Consider the following 25,374-nt stretch of genomic DNA (forward strand, 5'->3'; position numbering starts at 1 on the left):
GCTAGGAGTGAATGAGTTAAGAGCACCCAAAAAAGGAAGTGAAATTCCGTCAGCATTAAGATCTTTTACTTATACCTTCAACCCGTTAGTTAGTTTTTCTGTTGTACAATAATTCCCTTTGTCTATTTTTTTTCAACTTGCAACAAATCTTTTATTAATCTTTTATTAGCATTCCTACAGTGCTGCCACTGCATTTTTCCACTCTTTTCTCATCCTGACAATGCTGCCATCCCTGCCTTTGTCCCATCCTTATATCAAGCTCTGCTGCCTTTTATTTTTATTTATTTAGATCCAGACTTTTCTCATGAATTGTGTATGATAACATTAAGCATCCAAGCACTCAGGTGGTTACGCCGTTTAGCAAATAGATGGGCCTTTATCAGTTAACGTGACAGTTTATTTCGAAACCGGTCCAGCGTATTTCCATTTCACTACCACCCATCATGCATTCCTCAGAGAACTGCCAGATATGCTTTCTCTTGAAACTACAGATAAGAAAGTGTTTCTTTAATGTGATGGTCCAAATAGAGCACAATAAAAGCAATAAACCAAACCTTGTTACTACCCTCAGGACGTTGACACAAGTGCATCTTTGATGAAAGCTTTTGTTTTGTACATTTTGTTTTTGAAATGAGAAACCTGCTTAATGCATCACAAAATGAATGCTTACTTTAGAAATGTTTGTAAATAATGTAAAAACGTTCTTTGCAAATGTGCTGCTATGATGAACAATTTAGATCATCTCAGCAATACAGAACCAGTTCAAATGAGATTAAAACATTGTAGAATAACAAGTAATTATCACAGGTGCTGTCTGAAGGGAAACGGATGCATTAAGTATTTTAAGATGCTGATAAGGTTTAGTTTAGGTTCAGACAGTTTAACTAAGCACTTTAGTCAAGACAACCAGTGTACTACACAACACACAATCAGTTTTGGATCAGACAGGCTTTGCTCAACAAGGCCATAATTCTAATCCGAACTGTAAATTTGGTTATGTTTTTGATGAATATTGAAAATAAGTCACACAGAATTAACATCAGTCATTGGTGTGCAGCTGAGTTGTGCCAAATGATACTGATACAGATGTTATTTCTCATCTATGAAATCCCAAGAAGCTGCTAAATAGATTCCACAATCCAAAACAATTCACGAACAAAACCATTCCTGAAGCTAATGTACTCCAGCACACCACAGTGAGAGCTACTCTCCACAAATGGCAAAAACATGGAACAGTGGTGAACCTTCACAAAACATTACCACAAGAGTGACTACTTATCTACCATGAGCTCACAAAGGAACTCAGGACGTTCATTTGGTACTTGGCCACATAGACATATTTACTGTAATAATAATAATAATAATAATAATGTTTGTAGCTGAGGCTGATCATATATGGCCCAAAATGTACCTTCTCACCTGGGCGGGAATGTTCGTCAGATTATGATGCAATGGGCCAAGATATAACCACAGATGTCAATCATGGCTATCGAAAATACTTAAAATTTCAGTTGTTGCTGCTCAGGGTCGCATAACCCGTTATTAGGTGTGAGGGCCTTACTCTTTACAAAGGGCCAGGTTGCTTTGAAAAGTATAAAAACTGCATTTTACTTGGGCTATCTATCGTTGGTGTTAAACAGTAAAGTGGGGAAACTATTCATGAATTTTAGTAGTGTGCTATACTTTTTTTCATGGCACTGTATATTTTCCATTGTCAAGTTGTGTTCACGACAGCTTTTTATTTCATCAAATTTTTTTTATCCCTCTACAGTCATTCTATTTTTTATTTTTTTTAACCATCTCTTCCTCTCTCTGCCCACCTACACAGGTATATCCAGGATTAATGGTGACTGCAGGACTCATCCATTATGTGCTCAACATGCTTCACATTACGGTCCACATTCGGGACGTGTGCGTCTTTCTGGCGCCGGTGTTCAGCGGCCTCACAGCCATCTCTACGTTCTTGCTGACGCGGGAGCTTTGGAACCAGGGCGCAGGGCTGCTGGCGGCCTGCTTCATTGCCATTGTCCCGGGCTACATCTCCCGCTCGGTCGCTGGCTCATTTGACAATGAAGGCATCGCCATCTTTGCCCTGCAGTTCACCTACTATCTCTGGGTGTGTATGCTTGATTGAATTTTTAGTAATTGGTTGATTAAGAATGTGAGGCGGAAGAGCTGTACTGTAGGCAAGCATGATGTAACAAAGGTGAATGTCTGCATATTGTTATACTGTAAAAAAGGAACAAAATAGAAAGAAAAAACTCCACTTGCAAACCAGATAAATAAAAATTATTAATTAAAAAAAAAATAAAATTGTTTATATTCCATATTTTTATAAACATGCAGCTTTGTCCCTAAAGAGCATCTTCAGTCCTTTGTTCAGTTTCAGAAAACACTCTTTGTTTTACTAGAAAAGTGGCCCCACTTTGTTGTTTGGCCTCAGATGATGAATTATAGATCTGAAGTCTTAAAAGGCATAGAGGGTTTCTATGCCGACCATGTGGCTGCCAAGTAATGGCAGACCCTCACAATAAAACCTTTTGGAAAAGCAAAGAATACAAAAGGAGCATGTCAGGTTTTACCTCAACCAGATGTACTGTATGCTTTTAGTATATTTAGCATTTGAAGTCAACATTCTATCATGTTTTGCTAGTTGTTTAGTCTAATGCCAGATAATTTGTTTTGTATATCAAGCGTGTTAAAAAGTAAACAGTGTAGTATCTTCGTTTTATGCCTTTTTTTTATTATTACCAGGATTATGCTGTACAAAACTGTTGTCACTGTGTTCAAATACCAAAGGAAAAAATAAGTAGTTTAATACATCATGCCACTGGAGAGAAATTCATTGGATGTAATGCAATGATCTTCATGGGATTTACTTTCCATCGTGGCTACTTCATTACATTTTTTTTTTTAAATACCTATAACAGTGCTTGATTATAGGAGCACAGGGACTGTTAGACTCCAAGACTCCACCAAATTAGATTCATTCGGAATTTGAGTCATCCACCATTCGTAATGTTATGGTTTAAATCTTGAAAAATGCAATTTTGTATTATGATGGAGCCACACTTTTGTTTGTTGTCAGCATTGGTGGTGGATTGTGGCAGCAGGCCGCATTGTGGAGTTCAAAATGTTAGTGTTTAAAACCCGCATGCCAGATATTCATTTTATTAAATTTTTTGTAATACTTGGATGTTTTGTTTTTTTACATCAAAGAGAAAGCATAGGGAAAAAACACTAGGGATCTAAATAATCCCCCAGATTGCTAAAACAGGCAGACGTTCAAAATGGCACTGTGCCGTCATTTGGAGTTGGAGATTTTGAGTGCGCAAGGCTTGAATTACATTTTTTTTAAGCCATTGACACTACATATGTATGTATAGGTCTGATGCTAATGAACATTTTGAGACTAGAGACCCAATATATATTTTTTGCGGCTTTTGAATGACACTCAGCCCAAACATAAAACCGCAATAAATTAAAGTAGTAATATTTTTTGTGAGTTTATTTTTGTGAAAAAAAATTGCACAGAATGAGTTCTTGCACTTGATGTCGTTTTGCTGTTCAGCAGTTTACTTTAACAATTTTTACAATTTTTATACACATAAGAGCCACTTGCACGGGGGGAATCACACTATGTGCATTATGTGGCCATTTTTAATTGTTTAAATCCTAGCTTTTTTTAATCTATTTCATTATTGCTCTTTTGTATTCCATTTTTTTCCTCAAACGGCCATAAACGCTTGTTTATTGAAATCCTCAAGTCACAGCCCTCCCTTTGATTCATTATCTGACAGTCTTTCATTTTGTCCACTAATGGCATATTCAACTTGACTCCCTTAATCTGTTTATATTCAAAACACAAGCGCACACACACATGCGCGCGCTTCCATAATCTATATACCAGTAATTGGATCCTTTCACTCCCAGGGAAAGTACCCTCCAATATATGCATGCTCACACACACACACACACACACACACACAACACAATATTCCCTTGTGCTACCTATAAGAACCAACAGTACAACTATTTTCTTTTTATTTTATGATCAACAATAGGGGTGTGAATTGCCTAGTACCTTTCGATTCGTATCACGATTCATAGGTCGCGATTCGATACCGATTAATCCCGATATGAATCTATAATTATTATTTTTTTTACTCTAATTTGGAAAATACTATTCAGTAAACTTGTACATGTACACTGTAAGATTTGTATGAAAATGTATTTATTTATCTGAAAATTCAGGCTTATAACTGAGCATTTAGCAAACAGGTTGCGGTCTGTTTCATGTTTGAACAGCACTAAAATAAAATATTAAGGCTTGATGTTCCATTAATATAACATTCTTCCATGCTTAATGTATGAATCCTAACCCTAAGTAAGACGTTTTGTTGAATATTCCCCTTAAAAAATTGAGAATATTTGATTCGAGAATTGCGCGCTGTAATATCGCGATATATTGCCAAATAGATTTTTTCTAACACCCCTAATCAACAATTGGGAAGACTGTAACAGATAAGGGTGCTAGATCTTTTAACATGAAAGCTGGCCACAGTGTCTCTTTCTGGTTTGTGGTCAGCCATTTTAAAGCAACTGTAATGTATGTGTACTATTTACAGTCAGACTAAACCTCCTAACAGTCCTTGTTAGCTACCTTACAGCAATAGAACTGCAGAGCTGCCAATATATATTGAATAACCACCGATGCATTTTTACCTGTAGCCACAAAGTGTTGTTATAAAAGGTTTTAATTTGAATGATGGGCTATGTTGATGTTGTGTGTATGCAATGCAAAGTCATTATGATGCCTATTGGAATGGGATGTACGTCAAAGAAACTTAAAGCCAATTAAATATTAATAAACACAAATAAGTGGTAGATTCACCTGTGATAACGTTTTTTTAAGTTGCTTGTTATTTTGGCTCGATGAGAAGTTTTTCCCACTGGTCATAGATCAAGAGATTGAATTGAAAATCACAGCAGTCGGCTACACTGCAACAGCAGCAGAACACATGAGGTTGAGCTCGCAGAAAAATATTTTGTATTTAAGCTTGTGCGTATTACAAGTTTCTTAATTATGTTAATGTGTTTGTTTCGTCTTATTTGGGAAGATATATCCCAAGGTAAGAGAGTTGAAATGATGTATTTACCATTATAATATGTTTGCTCTATCTTTTATTTCTTAAGAGATTAAACATCCGTGTAGGTCTGTGGCTATTCTGCAGTAGTACATGTCAACCTTTATTGAAAATCCTCAATAACTAAAGGCGCACACAATGTCAGAATAATCAGATCAGATAGGCTGCAGCTTACCCACGTTCCTTTTGAGGGCAAACGCTGTAGAATATGAATGGGTGGGCAACCAGGAGAAGCATACTTTTTTTTTTGAAGTCCAGTCAGTGCTTCTTTACAGTTTATCGTATGTGGCAAGCCCTCTTCTAATCTATTCAATGTATTTCCCAGGTGAAATCTGTGAAGACGGGCTCTGTGTTTTGGACTATTGGCTGTTGCATCTGCTATTTTTATATGGTAAGTATCATTCCGCATAAACATTGACACTGCTGACATTTTGATATGGTTCACCCCATGGCCACAGACAGCTGATATTTGTTTTATCCCATGACTACTGCTGATGTTTGTACAACCTAACACAGGCACAAACTGTGGTTTAGTCTTTGCAGATAGTATATAACTGACAAGTTTGTTTTTGAGCTCAATAAACTTCCAGATAGGTCAGAATGACAAATGCTTTAGAATGACCCAATTCAATGAAATCATGACTATAGACTTGATCTATTCAATGTAGAGATATAGGAGGGGACAGTAAAGCCATTGTCATTTCCTCCATTAATTTAAAAAATGCTGACTAACTCACCAAACGTTTGGCAGGAGAAACTATAAAGGGATGGGAAGAGATGTCCATTTCTGACAAATTGTATACATATTAATGAAAGAGGGCATGTATGCTGTTTTGCCAGGTCCAGGTAAAAAATCTTTGGCTCAGTTTTTTTCTGGCTCGAAGACAGGCGTCCAATAAAATAAATTCTATTTCTCCTGCTTCATCGATCACAGCATCCAAGAGGGGCCATTTTGATAGATGGGCTGATTGAAAGATTGATATTACTGTCTCAGAATCAATTGAAACTGTAGAGACAAAGGAAAAGAGTTGTGGGTGTCGGAAGACAGGGTATACAAGAATGATAAAGGAATGCACAAATGATGTATTTCTCTGCACATGGCTGGGTTACTCATGAGATGATACAAATTCAAGCCTTCTGTGTTTCTCATTTTTATTATTGGTGTGTCTCCATTCTCCATCATGCTCTCTCTAAATTGGTAATAAGTCTGTGTACTTTTATCCGCAGCCCTCCCACTGTTGTTGATACAGTTGCCCCAGCAACAAAAACAGCGTTTGGTCATGAGGCTAAAGCACAGCACAAATTCAAAGAGCCTTTTTTTGTTTTTTTGGTCACAATCCCGCCAACCTATGTTGACACTTGATCGCGGTGTAACTGAATGTGACAAGTGAGAGAGTCAATGGAAAGCAGAGCATTGATCTTGAAATCAGCTTCATCAGAGAAAATGCGACGAGAAGGGCAAGTTAAAGAAAAAGGATCAAAGCAGCAGGCTTCCCTGACGGACAGGAGCTACAGCAACCACGCTAGTTGCTGTGCAACATCCTACTTCATCCAGTTAGTTGTGTGCGAGGGTGGAGAAGAAGCATTATGCATGAATCTCTACTGCTGTCATGCTCATTCTCCAAGTAATGTATTTTCATTAGCTCTCTGTCTAAACAGTCACTACCCACTATCATCGGGGAGCAACGTAGCTCATTTTGCCCAATTGAGTATTTAAACTGCTCGCACCAGCCGCTCTGTTATTCTAATTCACTTACGCAACTCTGGAAACAATTACGAGAACACTGCAAAATGATCAGTTTCTCTGGTTTTGCTGTTTGAGGAAAATGAACATTTTCTATTCCAAACTGCTGACAACACAACCTCCAAATTCCAAATACTGTCATTGAGATTATTCATTTTCAGATAATGCAGACTGCTTAATAGTTTTAGTAAAGTAAAATTTGACAGTGAAATAAGGAAACGCTGGAACATTTATAAATGATCACACTAAATATGATTTATCGATTTGCTAAAATGCATTCGTTATGCACCAAAACGCACACTACATGGGCATGTTTAACCTCATTGTGCCCAATCACATTATCGGACGGTCGTTCATTCACCATAGTGTTGGCATAGACAGTTTCACAGTGTACCCGGGATTACACCGCATGCATGCATGTGCGTTGCGTCTCGTTTCCATTTTATCAGCTTGTTCAAATTACACCGGCTGCGTGCCGCCGCACGGACGACACATCCGTCAAATGGCAACCTAGTACAGAACATTTCGAGCGGGACAGGAAAACCGAAGCAGTTTCAAAATAAAAAAATCCGGTTACATGTCAGCAAAACGCTTAATTCACTGCAGCGAACATGGACAAGGAGAGATTAAGGAAGTGGATTATATATGACACGGCACATCCTTTTTATTTGGATTTAGCTGTGGGAGTGGATGGTGAGTTCAATCAAAGGATTCCATCTCTATTTCTGCTTCTCTGTTGAGCAGTAAAGACTTTGTGTGTTTTTCGTTGTTTTTAACGCCACAATACGCGCGTGATCACGCAAGACGCAGCGGGAAGTTGTCGGCGGCGGAGCTGCCGGACCGCAGCTGTGCGCAGCCGGTGGGTTTTGTCCATAAAATTGACGTGTCCGGAGCACGCAGTCAAGACGCAGCGGTTTAATCCCGGAGTACTCGCAGACGCGTGTGTCTCTATCAATGATAAATCAAGTAGGGGTGGGGTTGATTTTGTTTTATCACCAGTCTTAAATCCACACAGATTTGAACACATAAATGCGCCAAATCCGCATGCATCAGAGTAACAAACACAAACTAGAATGGGAGCTAACCTGCCAGTATTTCCAACAAACACGTAGGAGATGTTTGGTTCTTTTGGTTGAACAAGAAAACATTAAAACTCTAGCCGCTGTCCTGCCTGTTTTCCATGTCTCCTTCCATCAACACATCTGATATTAACAAGATCATTATCAAGCTTCTACAGAGCTTGCTGATTAGCTGATCAGTTGAGTCAGCTGTGACTCAACACATGGAAAAGACATGGAAAACGGGCAAGACAGTGGCTCTAGGCGAACGTCGAGCAAACGTTGCAAACTTAACTCTTGATAAATCAACATTCGCCAGTGTTGCAAATATTCCCCCCTCATTGGGACACATGCTTAATAATTCTAAGTTTAGCCATCGCATTGTTGAAAATAGGCATGGGTGAGTACTCGGGCCAATACACGGCCTCTTTTCAATGTGTCAGTACTCTCGACGGTGGCCAATACCATTAATCGGCAGCCCTCTTGTAAGTGTTTTACGGTCAGGAGCTAGAAAAGAGAATAGTCATTTGCCATTAATTTAATGCAATTTTAAGTGTTATTGCTATTTTGGGATCTATAGGTCTTCTTTAAAATGACCTGTCATTGTTTTTTAAGGACATTTTATGTATCAAAAGTATTGGGGTATCAGTGACTAAGGCCTGACAGATGTGCGTCTTTTGAGGCTGATGCCAATAGATTTTTGGCATAAAAATACAAGATTAATCTGACAATTATTTAAAAAAAAAAAAAATATATATATATATATATATATATATATATATAAATAATGCTTAAAGCAATGTTTTAAAAATGAAGCACATTTTCTATTTAAATGTACATTGTGTTTAGTTTTACACAGTAAACTCCAACTGGATGTCATTAAGCATTTCAATAGACAATTAGGAGAGACAGAATCAAATACGCTACACGCTTGCTACGCAAGCAAAATGGTGCATTCAGGTTACTTTCACAATGTCGGAAACTTAGCATATTAATTTTTTCAAAGGAAATCATAGGGTTTGCACTTTACACCAATGAGGAAAAGGCAGGCATTAAGCCCCCAAAATAAAATTGGAAAAAAATGGGTTGCAATATCACCTCTGTACACACTGCGAACCACTTTTTCCACTCTGTCATGTTCGCTATATCTCTTCTGGATAGCCCTGCGGGTCAGCCTGTGAAATTCAGAGGGAAAAGACTTTTCTCCAACCACTGTTTGATTCTCGCCCTGAGCTGTTGCCCTTTGGCTGTTGGCCACACTGTTGGCTTTTAGATCCATGTTCTCACAAAAAAGCTTGAGTGCACACTCGGGTAGGACTCTCTAGATTCCTCACGATTCCATATAATAACGATTTAAAATGCTAATTTGATTTAGATTACTGATTTGTGCACATTGCCATAAGATGAGACCGCTCCATGATGTGATGCCATTAATGCGAGTTTGTCATCTTCCTCAGAGCCACAGGCAAAAACTAAACACGAAACTCAAGGAGAAATATCTTATTTAATAGTTTTACTGATTTGTGTTTTTCATGACATGATGGGTTTGACTTAAATACGTATTCATTGTGCTAGTGTGAGGAGCTATGAAAAGTAGAACTTTTAAGCAAGTGCTTATAATTATAAATTATTTTCTCTTTTCCAATTATGTTGTAATATGTCTTTAAAAAAACATCCACTTTTATTTCATTTGTGTTTTCCAATATAGTATATAGCAGTCTTCAGCATGTATACTGTTAAATACATAAGAAGAGAAACTATTGCTTTAAAAAAATGATTGCACTGTACGTTTGTGTCAGATCTGTTCTATGCAAATCCTCTAGTTGAAAGTAATATGAATTTCGGGCTTTTTCCGGCTGTCAGAAAAGCAACAAGTAGTTTTCGCTTTCTGGAATGCTAATGCTGAGAACAAGCAATTTGCTAGTCCGTATAAACGCGCAAAAACATGGCATGATTTATGCATCTTTGTGCCGGCACAGGGAAAGGGGCTCTCAGGGGAGGTACCAAATGTTTCTCCTTCCCCACTGTACACTGCATAACAAGCAAAGCCCGACTGGAAATTAAGCCAAAAAGCGGTCTTAATTATTGCTGTGTATGGCGAGACATTGCTCAATCTAATGCCACCTTTCTTTTTCAAATGCGGATGAGAGTTTCTCTAACCATTGAATTCAGTTATGAATAGTTTATTAAACTGACATTGTTTGTATATGGAAACTTGAATTTAAAAAAATTAAAGATTTGTCCACTCAAAAGTGCACTTGTCTCTTCCAGGTATCGGCATGGGGAGGCTACGTGTTTATAATCAACCTGATTCCCCTCCATGTGTTTGTGCTGCTGCTGATGCAACGTTACAGCCGAAGAGTCTACATTGGTATGGTGCACACGTTTATCGTAATAAGATGTTGTAGGGAATGGCGTGATGTTTACAATTGGATTGGAATCTGAATGTACAAGTATGCAAAAAAAAAAAATGTCTTCCTCCAATAGAACCTTCCATTAGATGCTAAAAACTCAAAATTCCCATTCATTCCTTTGCCCATCTCACAATCGTAAGCAATTGGCCGTGTTTTCTCAAATAAATTCTACCTCCTGCTACAATGTTCGTAGAGAATATATTTGCGGTCCTGAAACAATCCCTTGGCTCAGATCAGCCCAACCTTTCAACATCCATGGAATTAAACCATTTCTGCAAAATGAAGCCAAGCAATCAAAATTGTCAAATCATTTAGAGCTATTGTTTCAAATTATTCAAATCGTTTGATTTCAGCCTCAGCAGTAATTATTATTCTTGGATTTCTGTAGCATTTCGTAAAAGCAGATAGATTATCTCTAGTGTTTAACTCATTCACTCGCAGCCATTTTCAGTGAAGCAACCCCTTTCGCTCCTAGCTGTTTTACTAGATTTTTGAAAGATTTTACAAGGCCCGCAAAATATTGGGTTCTATTGTTATAAAAACATGGAACCTACCAAAAGAAAGATTAGTCTCTTCTTTCATCAGGAAAAAATATATATTTCTAAATATAGACTAAAAAGATTCAGAATTGTCTTAAAGTGCAATAAGTCAGGTCTTTCATGAATAATAGGAAAATACTAGGAAAAAACAATTAGAAAAAAAAATTGGCCTTTAAAATTGTATTTTCTTAGGAGAAAAAAAGAGCGATTTAAATAATTGAATAGGAAAATCGATTCAATATTGATTATTAAATTAGAATTTTTTAAACCCAGCCCTATTATTTACACGTTTGTACATCTGCAACTTTTTTTTTTCTTTATTCACTGTGATGTATAAAGCAGACATCCTTGAGAGTTTTGCAATTAGATCATAGCCATTTCACAGTGAGATGATTTTGCTCCAGCTGTACATAAGGGGGAAAAAAATGAAAGCAGACATGAGTCTACATTTGTTGAAATATCTGGCATTGATGTACCTTTGGGAGTTTGAGCTTGTGGTTTGATAGATTCTAAGTTATTTTCATGTCCTTATCTCTTTACAGCCTACAGCACATTCTACATTGTTGGACTTGTACTGTCAATGCAGATTCCGTTTGTCGGCTTCCAGCCAATCAGGACCAGTGAGCATATGGCTGCTGCCGGTAAGTCAGATGTGACTGATTTGACATTTCCATTTTCCGACAGAAGTGCAGTGCATTCAATTGTTTACTTTGTACATGCCAAATTCTATTATAATTATATAAACCCATACATAATAAGGTGAGTATATGTGCTAAGAAAATGTCGAAGGTGGACAGTATTTCACTTTACAAAACTGTTGTCTTTTGTTATTTTAATATTAGGTGTTTGGTTTCTTGTATTTAAAATAAATAAATAAAATAAAAATAAAACAGTCCTCATAGGTAACTTTTTACATTTCTTTTTAGCAATATTGTGGTAACAGTGATTACATTATAGTTTTTGTCACTAACCATGAAATTGTTGTAGTTTCATTTCGTATAGTAAAATATCTTTGCAGAATTGACAGGCACTCACAGAAGATTTGGCTTTCACCATTCAAGATTTCACATTTTAGTCAATAGCAAATCAGTCACAATAGGTGTCTAAAATTGTCGAGCATCTCTCACATTAGCAGGGTTCACCAATTCACCGGTCCAGAGTCCTGCAGATTGTAGATGTTTCCGCCCACTAGCACACCCGATTCATAAATTCAGCTCATCAGCATGCCTGATAACGATCCGTATCTTTAGTATGAGGTGTGTTGGTAGGCGGAAACATCTAAAACCTGCAGGACTCCCGACCGGAATTGGTGATCCCTGCATTAGAGGTACACAAGGGAAGAAATGATAATCTCCTCGAACTGAAGTGCTCTCAGTGGCGGTTACACTGCGAGCACATCATAAATATCTGAATAATGGTCCTTATTTAATCTACTATCTGCTCTCCTTTACTGGCCTACTTTGAAGATTTAATGATACTCTTGCTTTGAAAGAGGTGCAAAGTTACTGAATCAGTCTTCTTATGTTGTTTTTTTCTTCACATTTAAACGGCTAATATATTACGGAAGCAAAAGGGACCTTTAGTTGTTGTGTAAGTTAATGCATGTAAAAGCTGGGGAATAAATGTTGAAGCATATAAATCGACATATTTTTGTATGGTAGTTTTAGTGTTTATTAAATACAATGTAATCAGTGTCCTGTCGCTGTCATGACCCTTTCAGGCCATTTTACCACCATTTTGACTTTTAATATTATTACATTTAGTCAAATGCCCAGCACCCCAGCCTTATTTGCATTCTTAAAATATCAGTATTGTTTTTCAAGACCGTAGCTAATAGGGGTGGGAACCTCTGGGTACCTCACAATACGATACGATATGCGGTACATGGCTCACGATAACGATTATCTCACGATATGACGATACAGCGATTATCGATATATTGGTCAGGTAATAAATCCTCAATGATCTACGATTAAACTACTCAAGACATAAATTTGTTTTTTTTTTAAATAAGAAAATAGTTTATTTTTGTACCATCACTGAAACAAAATATTAAAACTGGTGTCTTCTTCACGTGAGTACTTTGGTGTATTTTTTATTTTTTTTTCAACAAATACAAATGTCTTAACAGAGACCACTTTCTGTGAACAAATTTGTGTCTTTCGTAAACACTATTGTCATGCAACATGTCAGTCAGTTAGTTACATAGTGAATTGTTTCATTTTATAAACTGTGACGATTTTTTAATGTAACATTGCAAAAGTAAATAAATACAAACATTAAATCAATATTAATATTCCTCAGAAATTATCATAACATGTTTTAAAATGTTACGTATGCAAAACTGAGTCAGTTGCTGGACAGATAATAAATGTCTTACACAAGTAAAAGTAAGGTCATGAGTCTTCTTTGCCTGAAGACTTCCATACATTTCCCCGCCGCTCTTATGAGGCGCTCCCCCTAGTGGCATGCCAAGTAATTGCTCAATAAGTAATGAACAATGGAGCCGTTATAGTGGCTGTATATTAACTACAAATATTGCGATACTTGCGTAGGCGTATTGATCATTTATCAGGAGACAAAGTATCACAATTTATCACGATATCGATATATTGTCACACTCCTAGTAACTAAGCAATGGTGTGGTAACCGCATTGTATTGTTTTCTTAAAATACTGAGCAAAAATCTTGCTATTATTGGACACTGACAGACGGTATTTTCTTTATAAACGTGCACTAGTGTAGAGTCCCTAACAATGAGAATCTTATATATACTTTTTGTTTCCAAGCAACGCTGCAGCAGTATATTCATGTGAAGGTTTTTGTTTTTTGATGCACGCAAACGGCAACCAGCGAGATGTTAAGCAATTCACCACCAGAAATATCTGCTACTCTGTTTTTAGCTTTGCCTTCCTGCTTAAGTATATTTTGTGTTGCCCGTGTAGCAGCTGCTCAGAACATCTGGCGGTAGCATTTAAGAAGCACCACGGGAGACGGTAGAGTGACTGAGCCATGGATTTGTTGGGACGGTGCCCCCTGGGGCACGTGGGGAGGTGGGATAGAATTTTAGCACCATGGCTGCTCTCCAAGAAACATTCAGGGGCTTGAGGGTGGAAAGGACGGTGGGCACGGTGAAGAACAGGGTGATGGTTTGTCAAAGAAAATGCTGGAAAGAAGAAGTGTTTAATTTTTTTCCCCCTCAACAAATTCAGCTGATGTTAAAAAGAGGCCAATTGAAGAGCTCTGCACGATGACTATGAATTGACAAGACAATGCAAACACATTCCCGATTTAGTCTAACACATTTGAAAACTGTTGTTCTCCACCCCCCTACTTTCAGGTGTGTTTGCACTACTCCAAGCGTATGCCTTCCTGCAGTACTTGAGAGACAGACTGACCAGACAAGAATTCCAGACGCTCTTCTTCCTCGGTGTTTCTCTCGCCGCTGGCGTGGTCTTCCTCACCGTCATCTATCTCACATACACAGGTATGAATACAATATCCTGGCTGGCATGGTATCAACATGTACAACATGATATGTAATTTACCATTGTGAGCCATTGCACAGCTTTACATGACACTCAGTAACTAGACAAAGTGCCATTTCTGCAGAAATTGTGTGGGAATGCTGAAAAGCTGAATGCTATTAGCTGAATGCTAAGATTTGAATGCATGTCCTTATGAAGTAAATTGAAAGATAAATCATGTGAACAATTGAATGTACTAAATGTGATCCAAGCGGGGTTTGAACCCAGTTACTCCGTGATTGCAGGCACTTGCTCTCTAACCACTGAGCCAACTTGACTTATTCAAAATTATGGCTAATAGCGTATTTCTTTTGAAAAGTCCCATCTGATGCTGAAAGCTAACATGCCTGTAATCATTTCAGTGTAATTATAATCCATTTCCTGATGGTATACGTGTATATCATTTAGCATAACCGCCATGGACATATTGCAATGTACAGTCAGAGGTGGGATTCGAACCTGCAACCTCCTGGTTACTAGACAATATACTTTACCAACGGCGCCACTGAGCAGTATCAGACAGGTGGTAATGGGAAGTGGGACTTAGAAAAAGTTCAATGTCAGTCCCATTGAGAATGAATGGGGAAACTTTGATATTTAACGTTAAATTGTGCGAATACTGTAAGTACTGGAATCAGCAAGTTGAAATTTGAACGGTGTAAATTTAAAAGTATTGTGTGGGAGTTGTTTCACGGCAAAAAAAGTATAGAGAATAAAAACCACAATAACATATTGCCACATTTATAAGATTTAATTATCTATTGGTATTTAAAACTTATAAATATTAATGAGCAGACAATCTCATAATGAGTCCTCGTAAATCTGTTTATGAATTTGTTAATCTCTTGATCTTTCTTTACAATACTTCCCGTAATGTTCTTTACAGCGGTCATTTGTGCATGAATACCATGGCAGATTAGATTAATAAGCGTGCTCTCAAATAGGTCAATGAACTGATCTGGGATGCTCGCATCAGATAGATTTGCCTCCAATATATACCGTGCCCAGAGGATTCTTGTGCTTCATGCCACACTAAAAGCTCTTAATGATGGCAAATGAGCGTGAAGCCCGATAATGCATGAAATGAAATGCGGCTGTATATAAAATGCAATCCATTTTTATCTGCAACAAACTGAGCAGGAAATGTTTCATGTAACTTTAACATTCTTAGTGTTGTCCTCTTATTATTGTTGACATATTGTCCTGAGCAATCAGGGCAGATAATTTTAGCTACCTGTATGTCAGAATAATTTCCTTTCCTGGTTTTATGGTTGTCATCACATTTATCCACTTTGCATCAGCGGTTAGCCTTTTGTGGGTGGCATGACAAAAGAATGGAGAGAGAAAACTCAAAACAAGCTGATGTCTCGGGATATTTGCTGAAGTCTTGCCGATTGCTTTTATGTGTCATGGTTTGTTTCTGTAGCACATTTTACAGTGCATGGAGGGAATGATGCCGCAAAGGCTTGTACATGTCTTCATACTTTGACTAATATTTACTGTACTTTCGTTTGAAGATCTTAAACAGTAAAGTGAGGGAAACTAAAACAAAAAAAGTACTTTTTATTGTACTGTAGATAGATTATGATAAACATTTTTTCTATTATCTTATTTTAAACATGGAAGTCCCCCTCCAAGTTAAAACACACTTGAACTTATTAAAACACAGTGTAAACGTATTTGAATGCACAAAAAATGATAAGCAATTGACTTGATTGAAATAATGGAAGAAAACATAAGTTTGTTTTGTAGTTTAAGCCTTAAAATACTCCTCTCACATTCTTTAATCACATTGTTTAAACACTTAGAAAATGAACTGAAATGATTAAATCCCACCTTAGACAGATTGCAATTCAAGTTTTCTTTTTATTCATTTGTCATTTAACTACAAATAAAAATGTGTGATTTTCACATAATTTATCGTTCAATTTCCTTCTTAGCAATTACTGTAGCTATTAGCATTCAGCTTCCAGCATCCCTACACAATTTCTGCAGAAGTTGCACTTGGTCTAGTTCATGATGATACGCCCCCTTTGGCCACCATTGGCTATAGGTGATCACTGATCACGCTACATTGCTTGGCCTATCTGTGCTCCATCTGTGCGCTCAGTAGTCGACTTGTGGCTGTTGTGATGGAACGTCATGTGATTGCTTTAGTAGTGTAATCCCTTCTTACTAAGTATGTAAAAAAAAAAGAAAAGAAAAGAAAAAAAGAACGTGGTCAGGCGAATATGTGCAATTTTAATTCACATGTATAACGGAATGTATGGTGTTCCACAAGGTACAAGTCTGGGGCATCTGCTTTTTTCATTGGATCTGCAGAAAGGAAGCAGTGGTGGTTATTTTTAAAGAGCTCTATAAATATAGAATTGGGTGATAGGAAGGAGTCAGTGTCCTAACTGCAAGAATTGCAATGCCAGGTTGAGCAATTCTAAGCTGAAGGGAGCCAGATTTGATGAAAAGGGTACTCTCCCTCTTCATTTTGGTGAATTAAACGGTTACTGTATTACACTCGTAGTCAGTATTTTTGTCTGCATTTCTTGTCTTTTCATATTGTCCTTTCAGTTAATATTTTCTTCTGATACGCAGCTCTGCTTTGTAGTTTATGGTTAGCTGAGCCACCAATGTTTCACGCTTCCTTGGCTATTTATTGATTTCATTTAGATTTTCATCAGTATTTCAATGCCGTAATTTGTGCCGCTGATGGAGTGCTTTTTGTTTATGTGAAATTACGCTTCATTCCATTTGTAGGAATTAGACTTGATTTACCATTTTGAGATCACTTCTTAGAAGAACTCTGTTCAACATCACCCCAAATCACAGCCCTCAATGGCGATGAATGTCATAAATTTACAACCACTCCAACAGTATCCATAAAACACATTGCTCCTTCAATAGATCATCATTAAAGTGGGGTTTATGTCACTGTGCTTATAATCAATTGCTGTACTTGGGCCAGTTAGAGTGAGTGTGTGTGAGTGTATGTTTTATATATAGATAGCGTGTGGCTTTTCAGCACTCACCATCATACATTTAAACTCAACCAACTTGTTGCTTGCTTTCCTCAGTCTTCGGAACCATGCGATGAATTTTTTAAACTCTCCAAACTATTCTCTCTGTTTTAGAAATGAAGTGTCGGTGCTTTGGTTTATTTAGTTTATTTTAGATGGTAGCAAATGAGTCACAGTTCGAAAATGGGCAACATTGCATTTAAAAATATGCAGCTGAGCTCATTTGTGTTGTTTTGTATGGGTGTTGGTTGTGCACATGTACGACTGTGAGAGCCCCCCAAGCAACAATTCAGAACTGTAATATATTCCAGATCAAAGCTTAAAATATGTATGCACATATGAAATGCCTTGTGCCTAATTTGCAGTTTAAATGTTTCCTCTTATGTTTATAAATAAGAGAATTCCCGTAATTAAGATGTCAGATTAATATTCTTACAATCAGGAGGACTATGATTACACATGAGCCTCACATTTTCTGAACCTTTTTGCTCGTGTGATTTAAGTGATTAAATGTCTTATATCATTTTTATAGCCAGCACAAAATGTGTAGCAGGAATAATACCAGCACAATGGGTAGTTTGTTGGTTTAAAATAGTATGCAAATATTGCTTGCAAACGTTACTTGCATCGCATAGATGACTAAGACACATTGCATTTTGTATGTTAAAAAAAATAAATAGAACTCTTCCCATGCATCTAAATAAATTTAGATGATTTGCTACAATCAATGCAGTACACTTAATTGACTAAATTGATTAACTAAATTAATTCAAAGCATCCACTGTATTTTTACTCGAGGTGCTAGTTTGCTCAGAAAATTCCATTGGTTGTTATTTCTTATTTGATATTTGTTGATATTTGGGCAGACAGCAATTTTTCATATACATACATAGCAATTTAAACACCTATGCCACAGAAAGAATCTTGTTGCTAAGCCTCTCTATGGGCTCCTATGCTTTATGACAGATCTCTGGGTTGTCTAAAAATGGCAGGGATTGGAGTGGTTGGACTTTTGGAATGGAAGTTGGCCACACAGCATAATGCTACGAATGAGCCAAACTACAGCTGCTAGAAGTCATATTTGGCCAGAGGCACAGAAAAGCCGCTGGCCAAATTGGCAGTGGAAATAAAAGGCTAACGTAATCTCTGGTGTCAGCCCTGCGACTGACTGGTGATCTGCCCAGTATGCTGTATGCTTGCTCTTGCATTGTCAGCTGGGAAGTATCTACATGTCCAGCCACTACTTTGACCACTTGTACAATATAATGATATACAATAGCAGAGATGTTCGATACCACTTTTTTTCCCAGACCAATTCCAAACATACTAAATATTTTCACTTTACAAAGATGATAATCAAGATTAAATGACAGTCAGAATTCTTCTTCCTTTAGCATCAGGTTTTGTTAGAATAAATGTACATACGTTATCCCATCTTTGCTCTTATATTTTTGCAAAGCATGACTTGCGTTCTTTCAGCTGCAGAACAGGAACTTTGCCTTTATCACAAGATAAGTACTGAAACAACTGAGGGCTCGGGAGAGTGCGCCTCAGAGCGGGTCAGAGATTGTAACTGAGCACATCTTTGTCCGTTCTCCTCATGAGTAAAAAATAATCTCTTGTCTTTCTTCCTTGTCTATAGTTTATCAAATGTTCTAGGTTGACTGAACCTGGCGTTTAATGGCACATGTCTCACATTCTTACTCCTTAAGGGGAAGTCAACCCAAAAAATGTCTTCACAATATTTTGTATCCTCCCCACTCGTCTAAACATGGCATTCTGGTTAATATTAAGTTAGTGGAATATAAATTAAGCAGATAAATCAACCTTGGGGCGGTCATTTTGCCACTCGTCGATTGAAAATGACATCACAGTTGCTGAGGTAATGACCAACCACGGCTCACCACTTTTCTGAATTTTGTCATGTGACATTCCCAAGCTGAGCTATGATTGGTCGAGCCTTGAGCAACTGTGATGCCATTTTCAGTCGACAGCAAGTGGCAAGATGGCCGCCCCCTGAGATGGGTAAAAACAGGTGGGTTTTTGCTGCTTTATTCATATTCCACATACAAAATACTAATCAGAATACCGTGTTTAGACAATGTTGCTGTTGTGTCATAATTATGGTGGATATAAATGTGCAGATGAATCAGCAGGGGACAGAGCTGGACATGGTTTACCTCACCTAAGCGCAATACTAAATTGTTTGTTAGCCATTCAATTTAGTAGTCTTACACTTACTGAACCACTAATTGTTGATAATCATGGAAGTTTGCGGTTTTCAGTGACTGGAGGGCAACGATCACATAGTGATTCATTTAATTCAGATTTTTAGTTGGTGAATAAATAGTGAGTAATGTTTCTCATTGTCTTCAAGCAATTTCCATGTTTATGTCAAGACATGAAGATCAGATAGCGTTAAGGATTGTTATTGCTTTTGAATTGCAATTTAAAAAGATTATTTTCTGTCTGTAGGGTACATTGCTCCTTGGAGCGGGCGTTTCTACTCACTCTGGGACACTGGGTAAGTGTTGCTAATGTGTGCTAAACAATTGTAGAGTTGAACATTATGCTCATCTTTTATAACACAGCAGAAAATCTTAACTTGTTCCATGACGAAGCGGGTTAAACTCTACAACAGAAATATTTCTTGTCCCACATAGCAGCATGCTCCCTGTGATCTCCAAAGACGTTTGTGACAATCAGTCTGCTGATTGATGCCGTTTCCTTTGGATACAAATTCTTTTTGTGGCTCTTTCTCCTCCCCATCGAAATCAGTAAAAACTTCAGAAGGAAATATTTCAAGCTGTATGGTAAAAAGCCGTAATGAATGAACAGAGAGCATAAAACACAAAAGGAAGAGCAAAGAAAGCGCATAACTCATGTGTGGTGATATATCTTAATGTTTCATTACAAAGATACTGTGGGTGTAATGGATCTTTCCACCTTATTATTCTGGAGGATTTATTGTATCATTTGTCAAATTGCTCATGTCTGTCCTTCCCACTTTCCCCTTAGCTATGCCAAGATCCACATCCCCATCATCGCATCGGTGTCGGAGCACCAGCCGACGACGTGGGTCTCCTTCTTCTTTGACCTTCACATCCTAGTGTGCACATTCCCGGCAGGCCTCTGGTTCTGCATCAAGAACATAAATGATGAGCGAGTGTTTGGTAAGTCCGTTTGTGAACTTCAAGGTCATCTAATGTCCCGGTATGTTTTAAAGACACATTACCTAGTATCACGCAACAACTCAATGAAAATATTTTTAAAAAAAAAACAAAAAAATAAAAAATTAAAACTCAATGAAAATATGAGTGGGCTGATGTGTTCACCGATATTCATATTCAACATATTTGACATGTTTTACCACTCATTGGATAGTCATTAAATGAATGAGCTTTAATTATTTGATCATAACAAAAGACACTAAATTCTTGAAGACTCTGGAGGACGGGAAGAGATTTTGGGACAGTGCGCTTCAGTTTCAAGCAGTTGGCGGACATCCAGGGTGTTATAGCATCGGGCCAGTTTGATAGTGGAAGGGAATGCCAAGAATGTTTTGTTTGTTACTGGAACTGTAATCCACTGCATCTTTTGATGTGGCTGGCAAGAAATGAGCAGAAGGGGACCTAACCCCAAGCCTTGCGGGACACCATGGTTTAACCTGGTGGGCCTTTGTCCACATAAGTAGTCATCCTTTTCACACAGGAAAAGCTGTCCATGCCAGAATAATGACGCAAGCAGACATTTACACAGACAAGATGGACAGAAATATGAAAATGGAAGGCTGAACTGAATGGAGCACAAAAAGTACTTCTGAAGCCAAATGTAATTTCTGCTGAAAGTGAATGCTGACAGTTTCATATTATTCAGTAGAGTCATGAAGAATTGTGAAGTCTGCTTCATTCAGATAAGGAAACGCAATTCACTCTGTATAAAAAAACTGTATAATGTGGGTGAAAGAAACATTTATAAATGTTGGTCCAGCCCCCCAATTTTTTTTATTTTTTTTATCAAATTAAGTATTCCCTTGACAGTTATCCAAATGGGTGTAGCCGTCGCATTCAACTCTGTTGCATTATTGCCGTCTAATTTGAAACAGATTCAGCCTAAAGATAACGGAAAGATTTTTGTGAATAACAGACTAATACTGAGAGAATGTAATGTTATGGAGAACAGGAGGGGTATGATCGGGGTTTTATCCTGCTGATTCCAATCACATCCATGAATTCCGATACCAGTCGCATGGATTAGCTGCACAGTTTTCAGTTTTAGAGCTGCTCGCTAATGATTATTGAAATAATTGATTTATCTATTTTTTTCAAGTAATGAATCAGATTTAAAAACATAATTATCCAAATCCTTTTTAATACAAAACTGAAAAGCAGAGGGGATGCTACACATATAAGTGCATAGTCTCTGACAACAAATCTACGACTTAAAAATAAATAGATTAGTAAAGATATACTATAGAAACAAAGAATGAAAAGAGTGAAAGGGAGGAGCAGGACTGCTAGTCAGGTGCCTTCTAACTGGATCATAAAAAAAATACACTCTTTTACCAGTTCATTTTCCTTGCAATCAAAATCCACCCTGTGAAGGACATCACAGGGCTAAACTTACACAAATATTACTTTTAATGAAAAGAATGGGACAACACTGTCTCGATAGCAATAGAAACGCCCTTCAGCAGTCCGTTTCTCCTACAACTTACTGAAGCCAATTATTGCTATTGATTAGGCACTCACTTGTTGAGCCAGGTCGGTGCTTTTGAAGGACTGAAAGCTACCAGCCTACTTTTTATTCCGGGGCTGTAACGTGGAGAACTAGAAAAGCCTGATTAGCTGAGCCTGAGGCTGCCTTCTTTTTTGTCTTTATTCATGGGATTTCTTTTACTCTCAACACCATTTTTGACATCCACCGTATCTTTTCAGTCTGCACTTATTCAATGAGTCATCTGTGTTTTTTTTCTTCTTCTTTGCAGTGGCCCTGTATGCCATCAGTGCGGTGTACTTCGCCGGCGTGATGGTGCGTCTCATGCTGACACTAACTCCGGTGGTGTGCATGCTGTCAGCCGTGGCTTTCTCCAGTGTCTTTGAACACTACATGGGAGATGACACCAAGCGGGAGAAGCCCCCCGCTGAAGACAGCAGTGATGAGGACGACAAGAGGAATTCTGGGAATCTCTATGATAAGGTAGGGTGGATGAATTGTCAAGCTGTACTGTACAAATGGAAATTTTTTCGACACATGGTCACAGGAAGCTGTCTTGTTTAGACTCTACACGTGTCGAGGTGTATGATACCACCTTGGGTTGGATTTGCATTTCATGGTTTTTTTTGTTTACTCTTCACACTTTTATAGTTTTTTTGGGCAAATGTTGGGCCTTTTTTCAAATTTCTAGCGTTTCTATTTAGATTTATTTTCTTAAATTCAAATGCATTTTTTTATAATGGAAAAAAAATTATTTATTATAAAAATAATATATATTTTTTAATAAATTACATTTTTGTGGAGAACAAAAGCTTATAAGGCCATATCACCCATTCCTAAAGCACTTGCATTTTGTATAATGGGATTTTATTTTTATTTTTTTTTTAAATAAATTAGATTTTTTATGGAGAACAAAAGCTTATAAAGCCGTATCGCCCATTCCTAAATCACTTACATTTTCTATAATGGGGAAAAAACTAATTTTATTTTTTTAATATATTTTTTTAAATAGATTCGATTTGTGTGTTGAGAACAAAAGCTTATCAGGCCATATAAGTAAAAAATTACTTAAAAAATGTATATATAGATATATATAAATTAGATTTTTTGTGGAGAATAAAAGCTTATATTGCCTGTTCCTAAATCACTTGCATTTTCTAAAACGGGAAAAAATAATTGTACTTATTTTTTTATTAAATATATTATTATGTTTTATCAATTATATTTTTGTGGAGAACAAAAGCTTTTAAGGCCATATCACCCATTCCTAAAGCTGCTATGATGCATATCCGAATTGAACGACTCGAGAGCCAAAAATTTAAATTGTCTCACTTTACCATACAGTGTAAATCCATCTCTTGAGTCATGAAGTCACCGTGATATTGCTGTTGTTGTTCGCGCTGAGCTCAACACCCTTTTGTGAGGCTTCTGTGCTCCAAAAGGCAAGCTGGCAGCTTTCATCTACACATCCCACCAATATTTTGAGCCGTTTCAGATAACTGTGATTCATCTGTGATTCAACTACAGCTATTTGATACGTTTACCCAGTTCTGAGCACACTCTGAGCACACTCGCATGATGAATGAGTGGTTCGGTACCGTTTATTCTTCGCCAGACAAAACATTCAGTATAAAGCAAACACCTCATTTACAGAAATATTCTTGAAATTAGTGTTGTTCCGATACCGATACTGGTATCGGCAGAGGCCCCGATACTGCTTTAAAACAGTCGTATCGGTATCAGTGAGTTCTAACAAGTAACATGCCGATACCATTAATTCTGACGCTAATATAGGACTTTGGGTGCAGCATCTTGTGTCTTGCTCGTGCACGACATTCACTGATGTGTGACATGTTCACTGCATGCCTAGCTAAGATATCCTATTGGCCCTTGCATGCTCTGAACCAATGGCAGTACAGCTTTTTCATGTTGAGAAAAAACTTGGTTATCGGTATGATATCGCATCGGCCGATACTGATTGTAAAGCTGGGTATCGGAATCGGTATCGGGGGCCAAAAAAAACGCTATCGGAACAACACTACTTGAAATGAATATCCTGAATGAACATCCGCACCAATGGTATTTTCATCAAATCACTTTCCTTCCGGCAAGCACATGCACTTGAGATCCTCTTCAGGTAGTCAAAATCTTGAAAATATTAGCAGCAGCATTTTTTTGTCTCACATTTGAACGCCGCCGTTCAATAGTTATACCAACACTTCAAGGTCAAGGTGCATGAAATCAAAGTGGCTCCGTGTAAGACAACATTTCATCACTGTAATTATAGTTTTCTATGAGAGTGGGTACGGTTTATTTTTATTGTCTTTAGAACAATGTGTGGCCATTATCATAGTGGAACACGTTTGCAAATGTGTATTTTTTTATTTACTTGCAATTGACTTATTTGTTTTGTGAATTATTACTTTTGGTTTTGTATTTATTTTAGTTTTACATGCTGAAGTGTTTTGTACTACGCATGTCATGAGAGGAGAGAGAGAGGTGTAACCGAGCCAGCCTCGTTGGAGAAGAGCGTTAAATAAGAGAGACGTGCTTGAATCCTGTCCTGCCGTGTCTGGTTAATTTAGCAGGAAGGCGCCAGAATACATCAACTCTAAACTATTTGTAGCCAGCCTTTTGCCCATCCTCCGGAAACGACAACAACATCTTACGGTTACAATAGCATAGGGGTTGAGACTGGGTGAGGGGTGGGGGTCATTTAAAACAAACACACACCATAGACCTACTCTAAAGTATAACAATGCAGGCTCACTGGAAATATATTGGGGTTAAAAGTAAAATGGTTATCTTTAAAACGTATAGGATCAAAAGTTACTTAAAAATTCATCAAAAATCCAATTTTCTTTTTTTCATGTATCATTTTACGAACATGCAATATCGCGCAGGCATATGAAGGCATTTTGTTCTAGTGTTGTTGGCGATCCAAGATGGCCAATCTTCTGCGCATGCGCGGAACAGATCGTGCAGGGGTCACAGATAGCGCCTTGACAAGCACCATGGGCGCTAGCTCGCTAGCTACCTAAATGGTGAACAAGCTCCATGGAAGCTAGCTAGCTAGCTAGCACCTGGGGCTAAAGCTAAACTGGGGCAGGGTTTTTACTTTCTGGACCTGGATTTACCTACCACCTCTGCCCCAGGTGCTAGCTAGCTAGCTCCCATGGTGCTTGTTTGCCATTTAGGGAGCTAGCTAGCTAGCATCA

At 37.7% G+C, this 25,374-nt stretch overlaps 1 protein-coding gene across 1 annotated transcript in view; it reads left to right on the forward strand.

Annotated features, from left to right (window-relative positions):
* Positions 1-25,374, forward strand: part of stt3b (STT3 oligosaccharyltransferase complex catalytic subunit B) — a 64,855-nt gene that overhangs the window by 24,467 nt on the left and 15,014 nt on the right. The window contains exons 3-10 of the mRNA XM_077547931.1: positions 1,829-2,116; positions 5,473-5,538; positions 10,221-10,320; positions 11,445-11,543; positions 14,243-14,389; positions 19,916-19,964; positions 20,459-20,613; positions 22,428-22,639. Of these exons, the coding sequence (XP_077404057.1) occupies positions 1,829-2,116; positions 5,473-5,538; positions 10,221-10,320; positions 11,445-11,543; positions 14,243-14,389; positions 19,916-19,964; positions 20,459-20,613; positions 22,428-22,639 (1,116 nt within the window). The remainder of the gene's footprint in view (positions 1-1,828; positions 2,117-5,472; positions 5,539-10,220; positions 10,321-11,444; positions 11,544-14,242; positions 14,390-19,915; positions 19,965-20,458; positions 20,614-22,427; positions 22,640-25,374) is intronic.

Source organism: Vanacampus margaritifer, chromosome 17 (assembly GCF_051991255.1).
Source record: "Vanacampus margaritifer isolate UIUO_Vmar chromosome 17, RoL_Vmar_1.0, whole genome shotgun sequence".
Lineage (NCBI taxonomy): Eukaryota > Metazoa > Chordata > Actinopteri > Syngnathiformes > Syngnathidae > Vanacampus > Vanacampus margaritifer.